The sequence below is a fragment of the Nipponia nippon genome, unplaced genomic scaffold (assembly GCF_047370975.1).
Source record: "Nipponia nippon isolate SJK-2023a ecotype South Korea unplaced genomic scaffold, ASM4737097v1 scaffold_1, whole genome shotgun sequence".
Lineage (NCBI taxonomy): Eukaryota > Metazoa > Chordata > Aves > Pelecaniformes > Threskiornithidae > Nipponia > Nipponia nippon.
In genome coordinates this window covers 149,689,579-149,711,850 of record NW_028262290.1, presented here as the reverse complement: position 1 = coordinate 149,711,850, position 22,272 = coordinate 149,689,579, and the positions used below count along the sequence as shown (strand labels likewise).

General features: G+C 36.9%; 1 protein-coding gene across 1 annotated transcript in view; it reads left to right on the top strand.

Annotated features, from left to right (window-relative positions):
• The window catches only part of ODAD2 (outer dynein arm docking complex subunit 2), a 92,270-nt gene that overhangs the window by 1,437 nt on the left and 68,561 nt on the right, over nucleotides 1-22,272 (top strand). Inside the window, exons 3-10 of the mRNA XM_087761464.1 lie at nucleotides 2,020-2,177; nucleotides 3,543-3,738; nucleotides 4,302-4,408; nucleotides 4,864-5,000; nucleotides 6,045-6,161; nucleotides 8,977-9,197; nucleotides 10,922-11,050; nucleotides 11,258-11,402. Of these exons, the coding sequence (XP_087617590.1) occupies nucleotides 2,020-2,177; nucleotides 3,543-3,738; nucleotides 4,302-4,408; nucleotides 4,864-5,000; nucleotides 6,045-6,161; nucleotides 8,977-9,197; nucleotides 10,922-11,050; nucleotides 11,258-11,402 (1,210 nt within the window). The remainder of the gene's footprint in view (nucleotides 1-2,019; nucleotides 2,178-3,542; nucleotides 3,739-4,301; nucleotides 4,409-4,863; nucleotides 5,001-6,044; nucleotides 6,162-8,976; nucleotides 9,198-10,921; nucleotides 11,051-11,257; nucleotides 11,403-22,272) is intronic.

Here is a 22,272-nt window from a genome sequence, read left to right as displayed (position 1 = left end):
ACCTGTGTGATTTCTGTTAGTGTTAGGAGTGGCTCCTGTGTGGTGGGTTGACTTTGGCTGGTCACCAGGTGCCCGCCAGGCTGCTCTATCATGCCCCTCCTCCGCCAGACAGGGGGAGAAAAACATGACGAAAGGCTCGTGGGTCGAGATAAGGACACAGAGATCACTCACCTATTACCATCACGGGCAAAACAGACTTGGCTCAGGGAAATTAAATTTCTTGCCAATCAAAAGTCATAGTAGGATAATGAGAAATAAAACCAAATCTTAAAACACCTTCCCCCCACCCCTCCCTTCTTCCCAAGCTCAGCTTCACTCCCAATTTTCTCTACCTCCTTCCCCTGTGTGGTGCAGGGGGATGGGAATGGGGGTTGTGGTCAGTTCATCACACATTTTCTCTGCCGCTTCTTGCTCCTCAGGGGAGGACTCCTCACACTCTTCCCCTACTCCAGCGTGGCATCCCTCCCACGGGAAACAGTCCTCCATGGACTGCTCCAACATGAGTCCTTCCCACGGGCTGCAGTTCTTCACAAACTGCTCCAGCGTGGGTCCCTTCCACAGGGTGCAGTCCTTCAGGAACACTGCTCCAGCCTGGGTCCCCCACGGGGTCACAAGTCCTGCCAGCAAACCTGCTCCAGCGTGGGCTTCCCAAGGGGTCACAGCCTCCTTCAGGCATCCACCTGCTCCAGTGTGGGGTCCTCCAGGGGCTGCAGGTGGAGATCTGCTCCACTGTGGACCTCCATGGGCTGCAGGGGGACAGCCTGCCTCACCAGGGTCTTCAGCAGGGGCTGCAGGGGAATCTCTGTTCTGGCACCTGGAGCACCTCCTCCCCTCCTTCTTCACTGACCTTGGTGTCTGCAGAGTTGTTCCTCTCATATTCTCACTCCTCTCTTCTGGCTGTTGTTGCCCTGCAGTTTTTTTCCCCCCTTCTTAACTATGTTACCCCAGAGGCGCTACCACCATTGCTGATGGGCTTGGCCTTGGCCAGCGGCGGGTCTGTGTTGGAGCCAGCTGGTGTTGGCTCTATTGGACATGGGGGAAGCTTCTGGCAGCTTCTCACAGAAGCCACCCCTTTAGCCCCCCCACTACCAAAACCTTGCCATGCAAACCCAATACACTCCTGATTAAGCACAGCTGATATTGAGGCAAATTAACAAGCACAGTCTTGCATTACAGCTTCTTTGTGAACAGCAGTCTCCAAGTTCTAAGTAGGTAGTTTTAATATATAAACAAGGTTTCAGTCTTAATCAAAATAGCCGTTATACTGCTGTAGTTTAGTTATCAAATATTCTAACAGTTCTTCTAGTGTTTGAACATTAGTGCTGAAAAAGTAATGATAATCAAGAGGTTTATGCTTCTTTTTTAATCTGGTGCTGACTGATTTTGCAATGATACCTAAGACTTACAATAACTATTTAATTTTTGTCATTCTTTGACCAATGACGTAGCAAGGTGCCATGAATGCACAAAATCATTTTTCTTGACTAAATCACAAAGCTACTGGAGAATTTTTAGAGTTTTCCTTGATAAGTTGTCAAATTCAGATTCTGTTTAGATAATGCTGTAGAAATACCCTAATTCTGAGAAAATATTCCATTCCCTTCCACCAGAGAGTTCTTTCCAAATAGAAATATACATTTATATCATTTTAAGTCAGTTGTCATTTATGAACCTAATAGTCAGAAAATCACTCAGCAATCTTGTAGAAGGAACATGCAGGATATGAGTGAATATTTTGTGAGGCCAAACAGCAGGTGTGACCAGTCCTGTAAGAATATTTTTTCACAATTTGGCCTGTCAAAATTCTATTTAAAGATGTTGCCAAGGTAAAGCAAATGAGTTACAGGTGTCTGATTTGCTGTGAATGAATCTGTTTACCTCAGAAGTTTTCTGAAATACAGTTTAAAAAAATTGCATATGCGTTATCATGTGAAGCTTGAATAACATTGAAGATTCTTCTCTAAAATTTGCTGCTTATTGAAGTTCTTATTTTAAAAAGATACAATTTAATTTTTCTAGAGGAGCCACTCTTCAGTCTGAAGCCAAAGGTAAAGATGGCCAACCGTTGCTTCTCCTCACGGCATCAAGTCTCAGAGTTCGCAGTTTTGACCAGCTGTCCTGTTTGCTACAAATCGCTATGGAAGAAAAGTTTAAGGAAGCACAGGCATGCCTTGAAGGTTTCCTTTCTTCTTTTTTTTCATCTTTCCTCTTTCTTAAAAAATATGTCTTCTCCTTCAATTCATGTTTATGAAATGTGAAGAAAGGCAGGCATGCCTTCATTTTAAGTATGTAAGAAGGTGTTGATTCATGAAGGTGGCTAAAGGTGCTGATCCAGAACTTAATGAAGTTTCTATTTCTTCTTTTATTTTCACCGAAATCAGTAACAGAGAAATCTGGAATAAAGTTAAAATAAAACTGTTGAATCTCATATACAAATTCATGTATACTGATTAATACTGCAGCTATTGCAACAGACAGTAGGTTTAAATTTCTGAAAAAGAATGTCTTATTGGAGGCTAATAGCAGTCTTTCCTATGTTTGTAGTTTAATCCTCTTTCAAAGTGTTACATCCTTAAAAAATAGCCACAGAAAAACTTACATGCTTAAGACATTCTTACCTGCACAAGTTTCACAGTGAGCACTTCCAGCTCCTTCTCACAATGGTTTTTAAAATATAGGTACGAGTACTTTTACTGTGTCATATTCAAGTCCTAGATTTTAACTGACAAGACGACCCTTGATATTCTAAACTGGGTATCTTCCTCTCATTGGAGGTAGAAGAGATCAGTAATATTCTTTGATAATATTAGTAGAAATTGCATCTGCAATACTAAAATATAAATGCTCATACTGGATCAGACTTCAGAACCATCTAATCCAGGGTCCTGTCACTGACAGCGATCAGTCATGAAAAATAGGGAAGAATAATACGGACAGGGTATTGTGCAGAGGCGTTCACAGATGCATGGGACTTCATTTGCAGGAACAGAGCAAAATATTTTCGTAAAACCCATTGACATGCAGTTATGTCACTGTTTATCAAAAAGAACAGCTGGCATAGCTGAGGAAGTAATGGGGCCATTGGGAATGCTGATAGAAAACTTTAAAGATGTTCTTTAACACTAAATCATATTTCTAAAATAATCAATTTTCAGTGAGTTAAACCCAATGATTTCCTGTTTTAGTGATCAGCCAGGCATATTTTCTGGAAAGGGGGCTGTTGATAAATGGAAATATTTAATAATCACCTCTTGGTTGAATGAATCTTAATCTTTGTTGTGAAAAGCAATTTTGTTTGTTATGAAAAATTTCTTTTTGTTCTTAGTGTTTTCATGTTTTTAAAAGTGCATTTGAAACTACAACAGAGAGATATGAAAGAATACATCATACAGTAATATTTGATGAATAACTATGCACATTATTAGAGTTCTTATGGTAAATTAATAGCATGAAAATTATTCAGCAATTGAGATAAAAAGTTTGTCTTGCCTAATCATTTTTAACATAGTATCACATTATATGGTTCTGTTTCATGTTTACAGCTAACAGAGATCCTATAGTGAAAATTCTTGGCCCTGAATATGGGACTGTTGAAGGAGAAGATATGTCCATGTTGCATTTACTTGACAAAGTGAAAAAAGATGATGACCCTGAAACAGAGATGAAAACGAAAATCTTTCTTCTTCTTCATCAGCTGGATTTGCAACTGCTTGATAGTTCTTTGAAACACATTTCACAGTAAGTGCATTTCAAATGGAAGCTAAACATGCCAACCAGTGCATTTTTTTGTTTTATTGTTAAATCAGATTGGTTTCAACTCACAACATGTGCTTTTGGTGTGACATAAAGAAATTTATTGAAATAACTCTCACTGTTCAGTAAGTTATTGAAAAAACATTTTTTTTCTGAAGAATTTGCTGTAGGTGTGGGTATGCAAGAGTGTGCCTGCAAGTGTGGTTTTTTTATTGCATATGTTTTGAGTTTTGGTAGCAAATTGAAGTAATTTGTACAAACAACAAAGAGAAATATTTTCAAGGAAATGTTTATTTCTTCATGGAAGTGTATTAAGTATTACATTGAGTCTGTTTCGTAGTTACAAGGACTTCATATTAGCTATGGAACTAAAATTTCACTAAACAGATAAAATTAAGGAAAACAATGGGACATGACCCATTTCCAGGTTTTTGTTGCTAGTATTAAGACTCAATGTAAAAGAAAAAAGTCATGTAATATTCTCTTTTCATTTCTCTAAGTACATCCTTTTGATGAATACATTTTGGACCATTTTCTATTAATTGCAGAGATGTAAGACTAAATCCAGCTGCTATAAATAATGAAGTGAATCTTCTCAAGAATTTCTCTGGGAAAGGAGAAGATACAGTACTGGAATCACTGGAATATACATCAGGTCCAAATCTGACCATATCTCACGTTTATATATACCTTTATTAAAGTACTTTACTTCTGTGTGAAATTTGCTAACTTAATTTCAGTAATAAATTTGAAGTGTTTATTTCTACTTCAAAGTTATAAAGTAAAAGAAAAAGTATTTTCAGATATGGAATGCTGTTCTTCAGCCTTTAGTTATAGAAATAATCTCCAATCATATGAATTTCTTCAGTGGAAGTAGAGGAAGTGAACTGAGTCCCTGATCCTGAAAAGTGCTAAGCACAGTTGTAGTTCTTAGCTGGATTGGGCCACGGGTCACAGAGCTTTGCATGATTAATTCCTAACAGTGTGAGTTCTTAAAAGTAAGATATTGTTTTGGGAATTTTATTTGTATACATGTTGCATTTATCATCAAACATAATTATTAAAAAAAATTTTAAACTGGATAAAAACACTAATGCTAATTGGTTACAGATTACACATTCTCTAATGGATGCCGAGCTCCTCCCTGGAGACAAGTGCATGGAGAAATTTGTTACTTAGTCGTCAAACCACATGACACTGATCCTTTGTACATCACGTGCAGCACAGCAGGAGTGTTTTTAAATGGAGTAAGTAATAATAAAGGATACCATGAAGTAATGAGTATTTTTATGTGCTAAAATCAAATATCCATCAGGTTTAGGGTAGTGGTGTTGAGGCTGTAAGACCTGCAGAGTTAGTCTATCAGTACAGAAGGATAAGACACAGTAATAAATGTATGCTAGTTTTCCCATATGTTTTGAGTGCTTTTTCTATAAGTTTTATACTTGGCATGTATTCTGCACTTTTTGCTAGCAGTATTTCTTTAGTCTTTAAACGTGCCCTAACAGTCCTTCACACTATTCCTGTTTAAAGGTACTGTGGGACTAGATGCCTCTCTAGTGCCTCATTGCTCTTGGTCTGAGGTCTAATATTATTGGGCGGCCAATATAGAATGCTTTTGTCATTTTATAAATGATAGGCAGTTCTTTCTTCTTTCAGTGGAAGCTTTTTAAAAATTATTTATTTTTTTTCTTCTACTTTTCATTTTGGTTAATTCTTTCCTTACAGATTTTATTTAGACATAATAGTCCCTTATGTATTTTAAACAGTGACCAGAGCTCTTACATTCATTTTGAAGAGAGACTGATGCCCGTCAGGTGTAACTCCACAGATTGATTTCCTAAGAGTTAAAAAATCCAGGGAAATTTTGACTTAGCACATTTTTAACGGATGAAGCTCATAAAGCTTAGGCTCAGTCAGGTCACAGTATTTTCTGATCCTTTTAGACATCTGCCATACTGCACTGGAAGCTCATATTTACTTGGTTGTTTGCCATGAGCCATAAATTCTTTTCAGTGGAACTACCCACAGTACAATTAACTGATAGTAATTACTTGCAGAATTCTATGTAAGATCTTGATTATCTGTTGGGATCCATGGAGACGATCCGTGCATCTTTACAAAGCATTATTGAAGTAGTTTGATCGACTCTGTGCTGAGCATGAGACTGCTATACATAATTCATTACAGTGTGACCTCTGTGCTCTTTAGCAGTATTTCATGATGCAGATTAAATTACCTGTGTAAGGCAATGCTATTAATAATAATTTAAAATTTATTCTTTTTTTAAGGGTGAGCTAAAGAGTAAAGATGACATTGACTATGAAAGAAAAAGTGATGTATATAAAGATATTGTCACATTTTTAAGGGAGAGATCACCTAGATTTGTAGAAAATATGGCTAAACAGGTATGTATTTACTGATACTGTGTGTATATTCTATTTTGTACAAACGTACATTGTACATTGGTAAGAATTACATTATAAGCCTGGCTGAACGTTTCTTTTCTTTATCAAAGATAAATCTGTGATTAAATGAAGAATTTTAAAGACTCTGAAATGCATTTATTATCTTTCTTTGGATTTGTTTCAGTTTCTACTAAATATGTTCCTTTCGTAAATAGCAAATAATACACTATTTCATATAGCGTTCTATCATACCTTATCATGAGGTTTGATCCAATATGTGAGGTCAGCTTCTAATTTTGCATAAAAAGTTTTGCTTGTCTTCTGGTGTTATTCTTTATGGAGCACTGGAAATGTTAAAGCAGGAAAATATGATATCCTTACGGAAAAGGTCAACTTTTTATGACAATATTTTTCTGTGATGAAAACCACTTGAATTTTAATCTTCATTCTTTGTAGCCCAAATATAAATAATAGCCCAACTTTTTTACGAGAACTGCCTGATTTAAATATCAGAGCTGAAAGTTAAGCATCCAGCTTACATGCTGTGTTGCTTCAGCCACTGTAAAATGCAAGTGTTTTGGCTTTTACTTAGAGCTCTATATTAGCTAGAGTTACATAGTGCTGCTACAATTTTAGTTGTTTCATCATTCCTGATAAAAACTCTTTTTTCAGATTTCTAGTGTGGTTATAATAGATTAATAACTGGGTGGTAAAATTCATTAGAGGCTAAAACCTGTCAAAAGTTTTATTGTGGTTATTTATATGCAATTTTAATTATTGCAAGAAGGAAGTCATTAACAGGGAAATTTTCTTGTCCTTTAGTTCTGATTTTCTGGGATGTAGGGCTGATATTTATTGTCTTTGAGATATAGATATTTGAAAGTTCTGAAAGAACAGAGCATTTCAAGTTGTACACATAAATACAGCAGCTTATATTAACAGTAATGGAATTAAATTTGTAAGTTGTTCTGTTTGAAAGTGCAATAAGTTCCAAAATGTGTTTTATTTATCCCATAGACAAGTATTTTTTAATGTTATATCTACATATTGGTTTACATTTCATAAATGTGGCAATATATGAATGTTTTTAGACATAATTACTGGTTTAATGTACTCTCAAACTGATTTGGCTTCATTTGATGTTCATGAAAGGTAAAAAATGGTAATATTTTAATAATTTTTTACAGTTCTAATCCTAAATGTTAACATAGATTAATGTTAATATCGATAATAGCGATAATATACCTTTCTTTACTGGTTTTCTGCTCTTATAAAGATACTGTGGCTATTCAAGAAATGTGTACACTTATTAAATAAAAGTAAATAAATAGAATTTATCACTTATTCAGTATTCCCTGACTGTGTAAATAAGTTTATGCTGAAGAGTATAAATTATGCCATTTTAATGGTATAAGAATATCATATCATATTGCCTTGCTGAAGAGCTGGTTTAGTACATTCTGCATTCTAAAACTAGAATTTAAACAAGTTAATACTGTAGAGCTGCAGAGCATTTGTAGAAAGAAAATCTTCTCTACTCTGGAACTCTGAAAAGCAGAGAAAAGCTGTATTTCCAAGGTTGCCTACATGAAATAAATTATGACTGGAAATAGTTTTGATTTATTTTCTGAGGAGAGGAGAGCTTCAAAAGGCTCATTACATACACATATATTGCAAACCCAATTAACTTTTATAATATCTTCTTGGCCTTGTTTAAGCTAACATTTAGAATTGCTGTGTTGGCATACAGTGCTGAAGGAAACATACTTTTTAATGTGTGCTTAGCTTGTCAAGCATTGATTTCCCTGTGATTTGTCTAGTTTATCATGTGTTAAATTGTCTTGTCTAGAGTACATTTTCAGAATGAGAGAATTAGCATGAGTTAGTTTCTGATTAGACAGTTAGGTCAGCAAGCCTGGAACAGCTGATTCACATCAGGGACTAGTCAAAAACAGACCATACTGTGACAGTCTCCTTAAAACTGCCTTGAATCAGACACATAAAGGAATGTCTTCACCTATCTGGTAGTGACAGCTGCAATAATAATAATAATAATAAGTAATGATTGTATGCTGTCTTTCCTGTAAAGATTGAATATGTTCCAACAGAGAATAAGAGTTGACAAGGGTCCTTTCTGTTCTGGGTATTTTTGATCAGCCATGGTACTAGACACAGACAGCTGGAGGATTGCTAGGTGACACTCGTCTCCATTCTTGTATGTGACTTGTTCAACAATGTTTTGTCCTGAGAGACAGGAGGTGAAAAAACTGAGATGGAATGTGTTTATATTAATTCTAAACTATATCAAATTAAATTACTTGGAACTGAAGTCTAGCAATTTATCATAGCCTATTTTCAGTTTTGTGTTCATTTTTTGTGGGAATTTTTTGTAAATCCTTTATGCAGTGAAATAGTTTTTATATAAATGATCCATTGAAAGCAGAATGACTGACTTTGCAATTCTAGATCTTAAAACTCATTTGGAAGTAGGTTCTATAAAATTGCTTGTGTCACAAATTATTTAACATATTAGAATTTGAACAACACCCAACATTCAAGTATGTTCAGGAAGTTCCAAATTTAGCTAGTTCGTTTATTTCAAAAACTTTAATTTTCACACAGTAACAGCTACTTTCCAGATTAATGTTTCATTCTTTTAAAGGCAATCTGCTTTTATTCTTATAATCTAGTTCTATATTTAATACATACAATTTTTAAGCACAGCATCCTGGAATTGTGCTTATAACTTACTGTGTTAATATTCATTATTCATATAGCAATATGACTGACAAACCATGTCTCCTTCTTTTATTAGGAATGTAATTTTTTTAAAGAACCAACATGTGAGAAGAATTGTCAGCATATGGAAGCAGTTGATGCTAAAGTCTCTGGCCAATCCCAGAACCTTCACAATTTTACAGAAAAGAATGTATGCGAGAAAGTAAAAAGTTCTGCAGCAAGGAGGTCCATTGACAAGAATAAATTAGAACCATCTATGAAGTGGAAGAATACTGGACTTTCTGCTTCCCACAGATAAGTAGTTCTCTTTATAATTGAATTTTCCTGTAGATCTCTCTAAACTGTGCTAATGATTGGACTGCATGTTATATGTTTGCATTATTATCTTAAGTTAGGAGCAATGAAACAAAATTTACTACATGTTAATTTCTAAGAAGAGAATACGGACTACCAACGACATGTCTCAGTTTTCTTCTGTCATGCAACAACTTTGATGATGTTATGTCATTTCCACAAGCAAGGCAGAGAAATATCTTGCAACCATCTGCAGTACTGGTCCTCCAGGACTGTGATATTATCATATTTTTTGTTTAAAATACCCTTTAAAGCAAGACAGAGTAGACAGTCTAATCTAAACCACACTTTCTGAGGGAGGCAAAAGAGATCCAGGATGGAAAATCAGGATGACTCTTAGTTATACTACCAGTTTTTAATCATTTCATATTATGAGCCACTTCTGTAGCTCTGCTTAGCAACAGTCTTCACTAATGAGATTATGCCAAAGTTTGGACACCCAAAAATAGAGTATACATACATTGGATATTGTTGGATTTGTCTTCTGAAATCAGTACTCCGTTCTGATTTCACGTTTCCTGATTTTGTGTTTATGGAGAAAGAAGAATGTCTGAAGGAAAGGCTTTGATTGCCATCCTACAAAAAAAAATCGGTATCTTCTCAAGTCTGCCAATTTGACATGTTGCAAGAAGCATTTTAAGAGATTTTGGATGTGACCTACAGTCATCAGTTAAAAAAATGTGTTTTTCCAGCGACAAGAGCTTATCTTTTTCCACAGTCATTGTTCGAGTCTAGAGGTAGTGAAATTGGCTGTAATTATGAGTAGTAGTCTCTTGTTGTTGTGACAGTGGTAGTATGACCAGCTCAGGCTTGAAAGGTTTTCACAACATTGTAAATTAGAGACAAAAAAGCACCAGAGATTGTGCCCAACTCAGCCTAGGAGTCTTCTTGGAATATGAGGAAAGCAAGATATATTGTATTCAGTGTGATCAAAGCTATAGAACAGCTCAGTGTGTGGAAGAACTAGGCAGACCAGAACTCTTTTGCCTGGAAAAAAGATGACTGGGGGACAATAAGACAGACACAGAATATCATGACTGGAGATTGTAAATAGGGAACAGGTAGTCACTGTCCATTCTAATACAAGAATGAAGGGCATCAAATGAAAATAAGCCAGTGAGACCAGTTCAGAACAAAGGGAGAGACTTCTTCATACAACACAGGGCTAAGCTCTAAAATTCTTTACCACAAGATGGTAGAGGCTGTTTGTTTATGTGAGTTCAAAAAGCAACCAGACACATTCATGGAAGAAAAATAATCCAAAACTGCTAATGCAAGGATGATGAGGAGTTCCCTGAAGCACAATTTGCTGAAGAATATTCGGGGAAAAAAATAATTTCTGTGTTCTTCCATTGTTCTTCTGCTGTTACCTAAATAGCTGCTATTGGTCATGGTTGGAGATGGTATCCTAGGATGAATGGATCTGTGGTCTGTCTGCATATACTCATTCCTTGTTCTTGTATCACATACAGGTCAGCATAATGTAATTTTTCTAATATTCCACTATTTCGTTAAAGCAAAATTAGTCAGTTAAGACACAGCATACTTTCTATTTAGTGAAGTTGATTGTGGAGGTTCATAAGCTCATATGTACGGACATAATATGTGTCCAACCATAGATTTTGGTTCTATGTATATATAATATTTTTTTTCAATAAAAACAAATATTTTAGTGACAAGGCCACAAAAAAAGATACTGAAGAAGAAGGGAGAAGTAGTACTGTGTCTCTGAAAATGAAAAAGAAAGCCAGTGGCATTTCTTCTGAACCTGTTAAAGTACAACCAGCTTCAAAATGGTATGGGTTACTTATTTTTCTTCCTTCTTCCTTTTTATTTGTATTTTCCATATCTGTAGTAACTATCACCACACTTAATATTTGTCAATGTCAATTATATTTTTCTAATTCTGTTATTAGGCTGTTTTGTCATACCTGTTTAAAATGTACTTGTTCATATTAGTTTATAGCTGTTTAAAATGGGTGATGCTGTTTGTTTATTTTTAGTAAAACATCATGCAGGTTTGAAGACATTAGTGAAAGTTCCTCAGAGACTGAGGAAGATGAAGAACAGCCTGTACGTCATCAGGAAGGAAACACCGATTTGCCATCAGAATACTGGGGAATTCAGAAACTTGCAAAATATTTAAAGGTAAATAAGAAGTGTTGATAAATTTTATAAAAAAAAAAAAAGCTACTCTTTACTGTCTACATCTGAGGACATCAGACCAGCTCCTCATCCTTTCTACCTTCCATATATTTTAGAATAGCCTTGCTATGTAGTATGATCGGATCCTGGAACTGTGGACTTTTCTATCACACACCCGTTTCTCCTGCATTTTTTTATCTGCTGGTTTTGGCTTATATAGACCCTTAGATTAAACCATCTGTTCAGTATTATTTAAAACTTAACATGGTATAATTTCTTTATTAATTATTGGGTTTCAGTTTTGCTTTTTGGGTGATACTTTCCAAGATATTTCTTTATGTGGATAGTAACTTTCAAGAGCTTTTATTAAAACTGAATACTTGCCTAAAGTCTTTCATCAACTATGATTAATGCATGACTGAAGTAATTCTAACGTGGTCTTGTGTCTGGATAGACGCTGTTAGTGGACAAGAAAATGTATGATAAACAGGCATCCTCTAAAATAAAAAAAAAGGTTTCTTACACAGACTTGTTGAAAATCTTTTGGAACCTATAAATATAGATGTTTAGAATTCTGTGTATGTCTGAAACATGTGAAAAAAACTAACAACCCTCTACTATTCTGGAAAACTCTAAAACTAATTATGTGTTTCCCTCAGGAGAAATTCCTTTACAAGTTTTTACTGGAATTCATGTACTGTAAGTTACTAATAAAAGTGCTGGTTTATTTGGTTTTTTGAGTACAGCTACAGAGTGTACACATCCGACTGATAAAATGATGGTGCTGGCATTTGGTACAGCAGAAATACTTGTGAGGAATAAGCAAAGCTTTGGCTCCTTCTAGTCCTTTAACCATTGTAGAAAAGTAACTTAGTCTTTTAAACAGTTTTCAGTGCACTCACACTGCTTGTTCTCAGTTCGTGTATGTGGGACCTATGCTAGTGGTTGTAGCCAGGGAGACACAGAAAAGCATGGATAATACAAGCCTTTCTACAGTTCTCTTTGCCTTATATTTCCTAGGTTAGACCTCTATATTCTTGTCATTTTGCCTATGCTAAAATAACTCTTTGCAAGTGTAATCTGGTGTAACATTCCACGTGTAACTTGCTCAGCTATCTGCTAATGCTAAACACGCCAATATACATTTTGCATGATACAGTTGTTTCTATTTGCATATTACAGTTCAAATCTTTCAATCTACTAATAGCTTGCTTCTCTCTGTCTTATGGACCACCTCTTTGTACTTTTCTAAGAGCTCAGAGAAATAACCGTGCTACTTTTTAGTAAAGACCCAAGGTCCCCCAGGAGAGGGTACTTGAAATTCATTACTGTTGACAAACTCGCAGAAATCTTTTCATTGGCCTATCTATGGACCACCCTCTTTACTGACAAGGCTCTTCTCTCCTGGTTACATAATTCTCAAACTCTCTTTCCTCTCTAGATCCTTCACGTAGTCATGTTGAGATTTTACTGTTGGACTCGATTGAATACTGAAACGTATCTACATGTGCATGAAACCATTCTGAAAGAAGAGTGAGAATGACAAATAGGAAAATATATTTTTCATGCTCCTCTGTTTTACAAATGAGTATATTTTGTTCCAGCTGTCAACAAGCAAAATTACTTAATGGCTTAGAACTAGAAAAAGAAAGGGGAGCATTTTTGATCAAATTGTGAGTACCTGTTAAGAAGTGCTTATAATACAGAATTCCATCATATGAAGAAGTTTTGTTACGAAAATTCAAATGTATACTTGTTTATGTATTCATGCACACCCGAGTCTTTCAATAGTTCTTTAAATTAGATATAAATGAAACAAAGTACTTGAAGATATACTTAAAATACTTTTCTGTTGATTCTTAGCTACGTAAAGCAAGAAATCCCTAGTGTCAGATAAAGCTGAAAAGAGATGCCTTAGTGCCATACCACAGACAGTGGTTGAAATTTTTATTGATGGAGTGCTACTTTAGCTTGCACATGGAATTCATTTTAATTCAAGTATAAATACTGCACTTCTGGCCAGACTTAGGAGATTTTTTGGCATTCTTGTTGTTCATGTAGGCAAGTGTTCATGACACATGCAACATAAGAGAAAATAAATTTATGACTGCAATATTTAAGTATCTACAAGCATATATACATAGAAGCACAAATTTCAGAGGGCTTGTGTGTCTTCAGAGGTTGTATATGTTGTTTGCACATCTTAAAAATTTAATAAAATGCTTTGAATAATAGATGTTTGAGATACCAAGTTAGAAAATATAATAATTTGTAGGTGCAACCATTTTTTGAATGTCTGCTAAAGTAAATGTGAATCACAGTTCAGCAAGACTCTATAAAAGATCAATTTGCAAGCACAAAACTTCCATAAAACCTGAAAGATACCTAGTTTTTATACCAATGTTAGATTGTCATTAAAGCTTAAAAAGATGGTTGCTTCCTGTCTAAAGCAAACTTGCCAGATCCTGTGAATTGTGCCTGTAGACTATGTATTTGTATACCTCTTCATGGAGAGAAAATTCCAGTGCAGGGGAAATTCCCTTCTGACTTTTTGCCCTTGTCCATTCCCTCTCCTGTCTGGGAAAGAGCAGCCATGTTGGAATTGCTCCACTGGGAAGCAGCTGCTTCTGTGGTCTGGCTCCTTGTCCTACCTTCAAGCTTCCCAGGGCTGTGAAACAGAAGATAGAGCATGTGTGTTCTTGCCATGTCTCCCCATCGACTTAAGAATGGGCAGCACAGATAGATCAGTGAGCATGGTGATGGCATTGTGTTAGGCATCTTTTGGGGCTAGAGTAGATAAAATTGGAATGAAGCCCTCTGTTCATGTTTGTAACAGTGAGATTCACTCAGAAGAGCCTGCTTCAGATTTCACATTATTTATTAAAGTAGTGTTTCTGAAGTATTAGATTTCTAGGGGAAGGACTACATTTTCCATGTGAAAAATTTTAGGAATAGGGCAAAGGGGTCACATTTTACAATGATCTTTTTACTAGAAAAGGGGGAACATCAGGTAGAAATGCAGAATCTTCTTTGCATCAGAGCTGGGGTTGTTCACTGAAAAAAATAAAAAGAAAAAAAAGGTGATAGCTGGGCACAATGTTTTGTGCTGCCTGCTGTTGAGCACTGATTATTGCCAGTTTTAAGATAAAACAGAGATGTTGAGAGGTGAGTTGGGGCTGGTGACTGCACCAGGAATAATTCCATTCTCCAGAATAAGTCTTTAATCCCTTAAGCCCTTGTGCTACTTGGTTTTGGTTCCCTGTAAGGGTGTGATTTATATGTACACCTATGCCAGGGTGAGCTCTGGATAGAGTTCTGCAGGACCATGTCAGTCACAGAATTTTTCCTTCGGTTTCTTACCTGGAAAGTCATTCTACTTTTGGCTATATTTCAGTGGTACACTAGTGAAACCAGGCAAATCTCACGCCTCATGTAAAATATCCACTAATTTCATATCTGTTTTGAATTACTCCAGTTCAAGTGACCTCATTCCCAGAACAGCATTGTGTTTCTTTTCTACTTTGGAATCCTAGGTGGACAAACCTGCTGTCTCTCCCCAGCTGTTTGCATCTTGTGCCAGGTCCAGGAGCTGGAGAAAGGCTATGGTGCTGCACAGGAGCTAGGGAGGATGTGCCCCGAGTATGGCCTTGAACACCAGCTCCCAGGTGCCGCTGCGTGCTGGTGCTGCGTTGCAGTGGATGGCTGGGAAGGGAGGACATCTGTCACATGACTCAGTGCAATCTCATTGACTGGGCAAGGAAAAGGTTGAAAGAGCTGTGGAATACAGCGGGTGTATTCAGGTCTGCTCCACAGCTGCCTTTTGGCAGGACCTTTGGAAGACTGTTGCATTCAAGCAACATTTCTGTAGCTTGCAGGGAGCCCCTCTGTATTGAGCTTACATTACATAGAGATGGCAAACAGACCAGGGAGGCAGGTGTGTACTCTTCCCTTTTCCTTCTCTCCACCTCCCTCTGAAAGTCCTCGCTTATTTTTAGGCAATTGGGTCAAGGAAATGAAAGTCTTAAGACAAAGCTATGGGTCTAGTTCTTACAGTGCATGTGTTGCAGTGAGTATTGGCTGGGCAAGACCTACTGCCCATCACTTCTGCTTCCCCTTTGCAGTGCGAGCAGAGTGAGCCAGGAGGATGTAGTGTGGCTGCTGCACCACAGGCAGAGTTTATTTCCTCTTCTTAGGAAGCTCAAATTTATCAGTTAGGGAAATGCAGCTGTGTGTTGGCTTGCAGGAGGGAATACTGGATCCCCAGCTGAGCTCTGTACATGGAGGAGGGAACTAGCATTCTTGGGGAGAAAGGTACAGGTTAGAAATGCAGAAAGTCAAATAGACAGTGAAGAGATGCAGGATCTGAAATGAGAGGTTCATGTAGATATTGTTGATAAACAGTATGGGATAGTTTTATTCCCCAGGAAAAGACAGGGAGACATCTGGAGGTTGGAATTTAGGGGCTTGTGGCAAACTAGAGTGCAGGAAATCCATGTATGCATGACAGGTAGGAATGTGGACAAGGAAGGTCCAAACTATTACAGAAACAGGGAGCCTCTTTCAGAACATTTGAGGACCAAATCTTAAATGGCAGTTGTGTGTGTGCGGGGGAGTTCTTTTGCACTCTATATGCAAGGTTTGCAATGTGACATTTCTCTGCTTGGAGGGGAAGGAGGAGGCGGTCAACAACTGCTTGCACACTTGCCTACTGTGCATTAATATAGCGAGTCACAGTTTATCTCTAAGATGAGACTTGTCTTATCTGCGGTCTAAGGTTTTAGATATCTGAAAAATAGATATCTTCCTCATAAAATTTTGCGATAGAAAACATCCAGCCTTTCAAAATAAATTATTACTTTCTTGTGCAAATGAAAATTGTGTAGCAGTCTCAACCCTCCTGTGGTTTAACGGGTGATGTATACCACAACTCTTTCATATGAGCCAATTATAAATTTATGGCACTTGCGAAGACATTGATGTGGCTTGTAGATTTTTCTCAAAATTTGTATGAAATAGAGGATAGATGCAGTATTTTTTAACTGTATAGCTTTCTTAAATTATAACAGTATTGGAAATGTTCCAAATTATTAAGATTACACTAATACTCATTATAAAAAGTTAAATCAGCTTCATAAACTATGCGTGGATTAAGAAATCAATTATATTTTGGGATTAGCAGAAAAGTTATTCTGTTCTATTCTAAAATGCAGAACCTCAAAAGAGACATGAACATACTAGCCTAAGGAATAAAATGGGTTTTTCAATATTAGTTCATTTAAAGTGAAACTACACAAAAAGTACTTTTAAATTTTGTAAGACAACAAAAAATAGTGTTACAGTGTACCCACTAAAGTACATTGTAATATTGCTCAAAAGTTTTGTGGTGGTCATAGAAAAAGTCTAAAACCTCTGGTATTTGTGAATATCCCTGAACAACAAACTGCACAGAGAACTGCACATACAGATTCTGAGGAAGTAACTCTCTATTTGTCTCTGCTTACATTTTCCCAGGAAGAGTTACTGGTGGGTAGAACTTTACAAGTATAATTGGATACTTACATGATTAACATAGAAGTTACGAATCTGGTCAGATATGTAACAAACTTAGAAATAATTTTGCGTGCAGAACTATCAAAGAAATTTATCTGTAATTTGGAAATCTGGCCCTAGATGTGGAATAGAGGCAAATACTAGAACCTAACAGCAGGAGCAAAACTATCTAATCTGTGGAGGGAATATGTGGCACATTATTTTTTCCATAATCTGTGGATAAGGGTTAACTGTTTTTTCTTTATAATATCACATTAGCAAGACTTGCATGAGATTATATTTTAGCTATTAAATACAAAATAAGCATATATAAGTGCACATAAAATATTTTCATATATAAAATAATTTTGCCACTGTGTTTTCAAGACTGATCAACTTTGCAGATAATTTAGCTGACCTTATTAGTAGAGTGTCTAACAATAAATCTTTTCCCTTATGAAAGTATATGGTGGGGTAATATGAAGGAGCTTATTCAACTGAACTGAAAGATCAAGATGAAAAATAAATTTTGCTGCAGGTTGGCTAAGTGGTAGACTGTTATTTTTCAGAAAATACCAAATGTATGAGACATAATCATGTGCCACCTGCTAGTGTTTCTAGGCACATGTTTGGCTAACCTGTCAGCCTTGGCAAGTCGTGTCTTCATATCACTCTCTTCTCCACTGTTCATGAACATCACTTGTTCCCATCTTCCAGTATTAGCCAAATTTTTATTTTTAAGTTCAGTAAAGAATGTGATTACTGAAAAAAAGGGGATAAAAATATGGGAAAACTGCATTTTGTAGTTAAGATATGTATTTTTTAACAACCTAGCCAGTGCTGATCATGAAAAATAAATCTTTTTATGATAAATTTACTGGGTAGGAAATATTGGCAAATGGTGAAATCTCAAATTATTATTATAATTGGCAACTCTGAAGCACTTGCATAGCTTTCTCCTCAAAATACTGTACAAACAGTCATTCCTCATCACAAGAGGCATATAAAATTCATAACAGCCAGTTGATTTTTGACCATTAACACCAACTCTGATGAATTTTTGTGTAATGGAGGTTTTATTAATGTTCTGAGGGTCACCCATTCCTAAGAGTTTCATAGCTCACTAGATGAAAGACAAGATAGACGTAAAGGGAAAAAAAAGGCAAAAAAAGTAGAATTCAACAAAAAACAAGAAAGAAGAGATTGTATGTCAAAAATTAAGGGCTGAGGAAAAGAATGTAAAATAACTGATGTTTGATTCTCCTCTTTCTGCAGGATTGTATTCTACTGTAAAAGCAGGTAATTAAATTAATGAGCTACAGTTTTGACACCATAACTACTGTACCTCTAAAATAATTGTAAATTGCCACAGCTGTCTCAATCTGACTTACAGCTTTATAATCATGAAGTAGATAAAAAAATTGTTGGCTTTCCTAAAGAATTAGAACATGATCGTGTCTGAAAGCTACGAAGAGTTTTAAGAAGTGAGAACTGCATTCTTCATTGCTTTTAAGTGTTCCACCTTGGATCTAGGCTCAATTTAATCACAGCTTACTATACACAGTTATTTCAGAAGCATGCCTGTGCTTCAGCCATATTTTCATCTATATTTGTTTTTCATATGCTCTCACTAAGCTCAATTTTTAAGTTTGTTTTATTTCTCCGGAGAACATTTTTCTCTTAGTTTTTCATAAGCTATTGCTATCATTTTGTTTTTCTTGCAAAATCTTTTTTGGCTGGTTTCACATCACACTGTCTTTTCTGTCTGCTCAGCGCTTACGGAACTTCAGCAGCCTGCTAGCTCTCCAGTAGTCTATACAGGCACAGGTCCTTCCTAGCTCAACCTCATTAAATTTTCTCCACAGATTCACTTCCACTGGTTTCCCAAATGAGTTGGATCCATAAAGTAAAGTAGCTGTAATAACATTAAGGCTTTTATTCTCTTTGTGAGCCAAGTGCTAGGCAAAATCAAAATTGCTTAGGCAGGTCTGAAACTGTCACACAAGGTCAGTAGTACATCTGTATTATGGGCAGCAGATGTCACATCTCAAAGTCTTCAGTCAGAATTTACAAGTATCAATGCTAAATTAAAAAACAGTAGTGCTGTTTGTGTAGGTGGTTTTTTAAATTTAATCCTAGACCCTTTTCTCTTTCTCATGCAGTCCTCATTTCCTGCTAATTTCTGCATGTTCTTTTTAAAAATATATATGCTTTCTTTTTCTCAGTTGAAGTGGCCAAAGGCAGGGAGGGGGCTGTATCCTTGTTCTAGTGCCGAGACATAAAAGGCAATACTTAGATTGGGATTCATCTCACCTAGCTCTAAGTGTAAACAGAGTAGGTGTTTGTAGCTGAGCTGGGCATTCAAGGCTACCTTTATGATCAGTGGAAAAAATAGTCACTTTTAGCATGTGATTCATCTGATATTTTAAGCATCTAATTCAGAGTGAGATGGATCACGTTTTCAACTTCATTGTTGACTTGATCTCAATTAACAGGAATGTAGGATGGCTATAGATGACTCGATCTTAATTATCAGGAATGTAGGATGGCTGTAGATGAGTGAATTTAGACAGATGATTCGCATCCCCCCAGTCTTGTGCATTTGAAATCATCAGTGAGTGTAATGTGAAGTAGTCTTTTGAAGGCCTACTCTTATTCCAGATTCCTTACGTATTTGGAAATAGGAGTTTGCATGCTTTCTGGCATTTTTTCCTTGGAGTACTTTGTAAAGATCAGCCTTTTTGGTAACAGCCTTAGAAACTAATTGGCAGTCCTCAGTTAATGGGAGAATTAATTGATGGGCATCTGCTAGATACCTAAGCTCTAACTTTGGCCTAGCCAGCTTGGTGACTGTGCTTGAGCTTTGTTTACACAGACAATAGGCATGTGATCAGCATCCTATAGGTTTGTCTTGCTTCTAGTTCTTCGAAAGTGTTTCAGTAGACCAGACCTACTGGCTTTGCACAGCTCTTTACCTTCTTATCACCATATGCTGCGCTGTCTTTGGAACTCTTCAGGGAGTGGGCTGCCAAGTATCCTCACATTTTTAGGACGGTTCTTCTGACACTATGTTGGTGAACAAAGAGAGGCTATCTGGATTCTGGAGAAAAGCAGGAGTAAATAAACATCTGGAAGGAATTTGTAAGAATTAGCTGTCCAAAAAAACAGCAACATGTGGAGATTTTGTGGCATCTGACTGAGATCTGTCTGAGTAACCAGAAAAGCAAAGTAAAAAATCCAATAATTTCTACACAGATGCAAAGGACCTTATCTGCCTTCTGGTCACTAAAACATACATATGTTCTTTCTTTGAGGAATCATATGAATCTAAGTTACTCACTTACTGTTCTATGAGAAACAGCATTTTTGTTCTCTTTACCCGAGAATCACTTTTAAGTTTATATCTTGGCTTTCTGAGTTACTTTGGTCTGTATTAGACCAAGTAGCTGTTCTCACCTATCTGTACTGGCACATGATACATCTGAGAGCTTGTTTGCTTGTTTTTCTTGCAAAGCAAATTTAGCCATATTTAGCAGTTTTCCTGAAGGAACATTTTTTGTTTAGTTGATATCTTTTAGCTAGTTGGTATCTTTTAGGAGAGAGATTGCATAGGTAGCATAACAGGCGTCTTTATGGGATGGGAGGGAATTGGGAGAGAAGCGTAGCTCAAGGACACCATGACACTAAATGTTCACTGCTCATGTCAACGGGACATTTTGAAGGCCATTGAAGGATTGCTATAGGGTAAGTCTGTCTTAAGGGCTTGTGATTCATGTAGCATCGCATATGACTTCAGCCAGAGACTGAAGGCAGAAAGGGAGGAAAGAAAGCAGGTAAAGACTAACGTCAGGTGGAAGCCTATATAAAAAAAGTATATATATAAAATATATATATATATAAAAAATGTATATACATATATATATAAATGTATATTAAAAATATGTATATTAAAAATGCTCAAATATTTAAATTTAAGGAGGTAGCCCACTTGCAACAGGACAGCATAGGACTGCAGCAGTTTTAGATTGAATGAAGTTAGTCCTGAATGTCATGGCCGGATTCCCTTAAACTTGATACAGGGCTCTTTGCTGGCCTCGCAGAGGTTTTCAAGTCTGCAGCCAGCCTTGTTCAGAACATGGAATATCCAGATACTTGTGTAAAGTCAGTCATCTCAGGATGAAATGTCTGAACATGACTCTCTAGTTTGCCTGCAAGAGCTGAAGGCATTGTATTGTTTGTATAGGCACTATAGATTCATGACAGTATAGGGTGTTCAGGCTTACCAGTAATACAGGTATCCTACCAGCACTGATGTCCTCTATGCCTGAAGAAGACACAAATGCTGAAGACTTGGGGGTGTGGTGCACACACTCATTGTGTCCTATCTTAGTGTCTGTGATGATCCTCCGGACTCTGGGTTATTACAAAGAGGCTAGTCTTTTTATATACATAGTTACTATCCCTTTAGAGCAGGCAGCAAGATGGAATATGAATATCTTCTTTAACCTCACAACTGAAGATGTTTTGTGAAGCTGTGAGTGGTATTGGCCATGTTTCTAATGCTCATCAGGCAGGCTGAGTATACATATGATGATGTTGCACATTACTATTACAGTTACTGTGGCAGTGGAGTTCCCACCCAAAAATGATTCATTACTTGATGGTAGAAGTTAGTGTGACCATTTCTAGAGGGAGTTGTCTGACCTCTTGGCCACAGATGTAAGCACACAGAAAGCTTTGCATTTCAATACCAGAGAGCATTGAATGGAACAACTCTCCTACTGTGTGTGACTTACCAACTGTGTAAGTCTCTGTTCTCCAGAGTGATCTCTTCTGAAAATGAGGAGAGGGCAGGACAGTGACTGAGATTCAGTATGTCATGATCCAAACAAACGAGTGAGCAATCTTCCTTCAGTTGGGGCTGAAGAAGTGTGGTGTGGCCTGTCACTTACAAAAACATGGTCCTGTCATCAAGGATGCTGAGGTAAGTCACCTGTTCAGGGACTCCATCTGTGTTGGTGATAGTGGCAGCTGAAGGCAGTGTACTGCTGGAGAGACAAGACAGTACTAACGAGAGTGGCTTCTCTTACAAAGAATGGTGGAAGATCATGGTTTGTGCATTAAATACAGCAATTTGCACATGCTGAAAGAGCCTGTCATGGGGGGCAGAGGAAGCCTAGGATGGTTGCTGAAGCTGAGTTTATTCATGCTGGAGTATTATTGGGAGACTATGGTGTGAGTTGGAGACAGTCTAAGACTTACTCTCTAAATATGGTTACCTCAAGCCACTTTGCCAGATGAGCTGAAGTCTGAACTCCGGTACGGCTACCAAAGGTACTACAGG